Raw genomic sequence first — 5,321 nt, forward strand, 5'->3', positions numbered from 1 at the left:
AATCTAATTGAATGATAATAATTAAACAAATATAAAACGTATGTCCTTCAACTTCTAGTATCATTTTTTTAAAACGACAAATAATTTAAATATATTCTCTGCTAAAATTAAACCAGGACCTCTTAATTAGTTGTTAGATTAGGAATCTCTGTGCCCCTTAGTTATACTTTTTTTTTTAACAGCTTCCCTTACTTATACTCTTTGTTAATTAAGATGTGCTATATTAAATAATAAACATAATTTAAGTCCAATGCCCTATGCAGATAATCTAAGACCAATTAAATATATCGTGATTTGACATTAAGTATCCATACAACATCGACTTTTCTCAAAGCAAAAACAATAAGCCTTGTTATATTGACCCTTTTTACAAATACCCCACTGAAGAATACAATCATGTAAATGTTCATGACATTTACAATGAGTTGAGGCTAGACTTTGTCAATACAGTTCCGTGTTGAGCTGTACACTTGTACTAACAAATTTCCTAACCCCATAGAAGTAATCCGTCAACATGGAGATCTTATTTAAAGCCTTTCAAAAACTCATCCTCTCCATCAAGAACGATCTGATCACTGTGTGTATTGATCATGGCTCAACCAAGTTATCCTCCTTTATTCTCTCCAGTTTCTGTGATAGGGTCACAGTTCATGTTACCATATCAATTCGATATGATAATTGATATAAATTCAAGCGGAAACCTTGTGATCACAGATACTAACCATAAAATCATGCTCAAAGTGAAACCATGCGACTCATCCTTCCACCTTCAGCGAGTGTTGCTCGATGTTTATGACAAACCCATCTGCATGATCCGAGAGAAGGTGACTTTAGATTCATATTTATAATTCTTTGGTTTGTTCAGGATGTTTGATGTTAAATTCACTATTGAAAATTAATGGACTGCATATTTTTTTTTTCAGATCATGAGTGAGCATAATCGATGGAATGTGTTTAGGGGTGATAGTAAAAGCAAATCGGATATAATATTTAGCACAAAGACACCTGGCATGATCCAGTCTAAAACCAGTGTACATGTGTTCTTAGCAAACAAAGTCAGTAGTAAAGATGTTTGTGATTTCAAGATCAAAGGAAGCTGGTCGAAGAAAACCTGCACTGTCTATATAGGAGATACTTCAACAACAATCGCCCAAGTAATTTTTCTTAACTTTTAGTTTGTTTTATAGTAGCTCAAGCTGATTAATTTCATGAACTTATATATCATATATAAGTTCATGAAATTAATCAGCTTGAGCTGAAATTAATTAATACACTTATTCTTGCAGATGTATAAAACGCAATCATGGGAGAATGGGGAGTACGTTAAGGACAAATTCATGGTGACAATTTATCCCAATGTCGATTATGCTTTTGTGATGACACTTATAGCGATTGTTGAGGCTATGAAAAGCTCTAACACAGATGACGTTGTTGAGGAAGTTATTGGTTCACTTTTTCCCTAGTCATATCAGTTGCATTCTCTGTTCCTAAATTCCTGACTGGATTGTATTATACTGTATAATTCTTGAGTTTTCTTATCGGTTTTTAGCCATAGGGAAGGCCCTTCCTTTTTAACACAGATGATATATATGAAGATCGCAAGAATCACGGATGGAAACCAAATCGATTCAAATCCCTGGCTGTAACATCGAGACTGCCTTTAAAATCAAAAATCGTCTTTCATCCAACTCACTAATCAGAAACGTCTTTCAATAATCACAAGCTAATGTCTTTGATAATTGATCATAAGCCATCTGTGTGTGTCATCCCTATATATTTGATTTCTTGTCACTTCAAAACTGTACGTTGGTGTGTGGTTTTGCTTTATGAGTAGGTGACTATGTGTGGCGGTATACTTAAATCATAATTCGAGTTATGGAGGCCATATTCTCATTGGTGGGGACTGTTTTTCCGAACTGTTATGATACTGTTACTTTAGCGAAACAATGCAGTAAAATAGAACCTTGATAGCAGTTAACCTTTATGTTTGTATTCCTGTTTTGCCCTCAGACCCACGAACAAGCAATGACAATAACCAAGATAAAGAAAGTAAATCGAGAATGAAGAACCACATTTAACAAAGGTCATCAATAACCTGCTTACATCCACCACAAGAGAGAAAACTTTTCTATTAGGTTAAGAAGTAATTTTTTCTCACTTTTTATCCCCTATTACAAGTCTTACATTCTTTCTCTCTTTATAGCTAAAAATAGCATATAAACAAACATACATGGGCCTACAAACATTTGGGCTATTAAGTGGGTCATTTAACCTAAACGATTGGGCTGACCCAAGTTAACTCAAGCTGAGTTCTTGGGCTGACCACTTACAATTCTCCACCTCAAACAACATTTGATAGATCTCAAATTTTGGACGATACACTAAAGAAGAAATTGCACATCTTGATATGTAAAACTCAATCCTACTGCGTCATTTGACCATGTACGTACCCACATCTGGGATCAAGCCACCGTAGTTGACTTCACCGGGTGAAAACTCCACCTCACCCTGACACCGCCCCGCAATGTCATTGCCCTCAAGAGCAATCGACAATGATTAATATTAAGCAAGTTCAAGCAATGCTTAAACTTGGCACCTGGTACCTGTTGGATTAGTGTCTAAGCTCGTAACTATATTTGGTATGTACTTAACCCGGTTGTGCATGGTCCTTTTGGGTTGCCTTCTCCAAAGCATTTTGACAGGGTAAATTAAAGAGAAAGAAAGAATATTATGGTTTATTAATATATTATAAGAATAATATATTAAAAGAGAAATCATATTTATTTAATTAGTGTTGGTCATAAATTAATTGGGAATTAATTTAGTGACTAAAAGAGATTAATCAAATAAAGGGGTATAAACTGTCAAATGTATGATAGTTGAGTTTTGGGCTGGGAAACCTAATGGACTAAGGGGGGAACGAAATTATGATGGGGATGCATCATACTTTCGTCCAAGGGCTTATTCCAGAAGGTTCCTTAGGTTGCTTAGTGGCTAAGCTGTCCATTAGGGTTTAGACTAAAACCCTAGTAGCCTGGAAGTATAAATAAGACCCCTAGGCTATGGAAATCGGTTACACTTGATTCCAAGAGAACCCTAGGGCCGATTTTAGCATCTCTCACCCTCTCTCATATTGCCTTCTTGCTTGTGGGGTTTGTGAACCATTAGAGGAGTTACAATTATGACTCTAAGCTCAAGATCAAGAAGATTACAAGGATTCAAGCCACTTGAAAGAGGTAAAACACTTAGATCTGTTTTCTTTATGATAATTTCAAATTATATATGATAGATCTAGGTTTGTAAGTTTTGGATTCAAAGCATGTACAATAGAGAAACCTAGATCCAAGCATGAGGGTTTGTATGAGCACATAGGATTGTTCTTATGCATAAAACCCATCAGTGGTATCAGAGTATTGATTGGTTTCAATTGTATGTGATGCTTAACTGTTTTGTTTGATGAAAATCAAGTTTTCTTGCTTCTGCCCGACTCAACTCGGCGATTTAGTATGTAGACTCGGCGAGTTGGCCCTACTCGGCGAGTTCAGAGCTGACTCGGCGAGTTTGTGCGTCAGGTAGAGGATATTTCGAGATTTAGTTGCTGTTTTGTCTTGGATTTGATGCCTAAATCGTTTTTTGAAGTTAAAATCCGAATTTTACGTTAATTAAATGATTATCCTTGCCAAAACAATAGATAATTTTAAATCTTTTGAATATTGGTTGTTTATATGATAAATATGGATTATTTAAAATTATTTGGTAATTATCTTATGACTAAAATAAGATTAGGTCAAATATAGATAATTATGAAACTAATTGTTTAATTTAAAATTATTTGTTATTTGATCCCTTTTGTTTTGAAAAGTTCAAAACTTGCCCTCAAGTTTTGAAATTTGATTTTTTTGATTAAAAGTTTAATTTTGAATAATTTAAATTTCAAACCCTTAGAATTTTACAAGTTTAAAATTCAACCCTATACTATTATATATTATTACAAGCTTAATTTTTATATATATATATATATATATATATATATATATATATATATATATATATATATATATATATATATATATATATATGTATAACTTAAACTGCTAATCTTACCGTTAGTAGGCCTCATTCACGAAGCCAGTCTATAAGGTAGGTATAAGTTTGATGCCTATAAAATGGCGCTTAATGGGTGTACACTCACACCCATCGCTTGCCTGACTGGTGGAGGGTCGTTAGCCGAACGGGTAGAATAGGGCAACCCTCTCCTCATTAAAAGTATAATGTAAGATACAAAGTAACTACATGTTTTACAAATTCCCAATCTTAGTTACTTTAGGGTAAAATGTGAAAATGATGCTAATCCATGGAATTACACTTCGTACCCTTGTCAAACGTTGGTGGAGCGCGTGTAGTTAACCGGCACACTAATTTAGGGATGACATTGGTAGCGAAGGGTGACTTGATGTTTGTCATAGATCAGTGGAGCGTGTGTGGTTTACCGACACATTGATTAGGTGATAGAGACATTGAGTACACCATGTTGATTCGCATGGTTATTCACAACTTGTTTGCGATCCTCGGTATCCCAGTCGCAAATTTGAAGTGCATATCGAGATTTAAACATGCCATTGAAAAGTTCAATGAATCTCAAAGATCTAGGAGTTTTCAATACATTTAAAACCTAAATTTCTTTTTCGTTTTTCATGGTGAGAATTAGTGAATCGTCATTCACTTACCTTCATATTATTTACTTTTAGAGTACGACATCCCTTTCTAAGTTGTAAATAATGTTGTTAGACCCTAGCCCTAATTTCTCATTTGGGTGTTTAATTAGGGATTCATTTCTAATCAAACTTTGTTCCTTTCTTTTTCAGATGTCTGCAAACAACAATAACAACAACAACGCTTCTGGGTCATTTTCGTTGATGAACCTGTGTCAGAAAGTGACATTTGATGGGTCAAACATCAATGAGTGGATGAGGTATATTCGCATGATCACGCGCTATGAGGACAAAGAATATGTCCTCGATGAAAAGCTTGAAAAGATCATCCCAGATGTTGCTACTCCTGAAGAGCTGGCCACTTTTGAGGCCCACGAGCATGATGCTATGAAAGTTCATTGCATTATGCTGGCCACCATGAACCTCGAACTCCAAAAGTCCTATGAGGACATGTATCCGTATGAAATGCATCAGGATTTGTTGGACAGGTATCACCAGAACGCGAGTCAAGACCGCTATGAGATCATTACTAACATGATCACCGCTAAGATGGGGAGTGGAGAATCCCTAACCTCTCATTTGTAGAAAATGCAAAGGTATGTTGATCGT

The 5,321-nt window shown here is 35.2% G+C and overlaps 1 protein-coding gene across 1 annotated transcript; it reads left to right on the forward strand.

Annotated features, from left to right (window-relative positions):
• The first annotated feature begins 452 nt into the window (after positions 1-452).
• On the forward strand, positions 453-1,538 carry LOC111885756 (protein LURP-one-related 15). Its single transcript, XM_023881997.3, has 3 exons — positions 453-824; positions 924-1,154; positions 1,287-1,538. The coding sequence occupies exons 1-3, from the start codon at positions 591-593 to the stop codon at positions 1,461-1,463; spliced, it is 642 nt and encodes a 213-aa protein (XP_023737765.1). The 5' UTR covers positions 453-590; the 3' UTR covers positions 1,464-1,538.
• The last annotated feature ends 3,783 nt before the right edge of the window (positions 1,539-5,321 follow it).

Source organism: Lactuca sativa, chromosome 8 (genome assembly GCF_002870075.4).
Source record: "Lactuca sativa cultivar Salinas chromosome 8, Lsat_Salinas_v11, whole genome shotgun sequence".
Taxonomy (NCBI): Eukaryota; Viridiplantae; Streptophyta; class Magnoliopsida; order Asterales; family Asteraceae; genus Lactuca; species Lactuca sativa.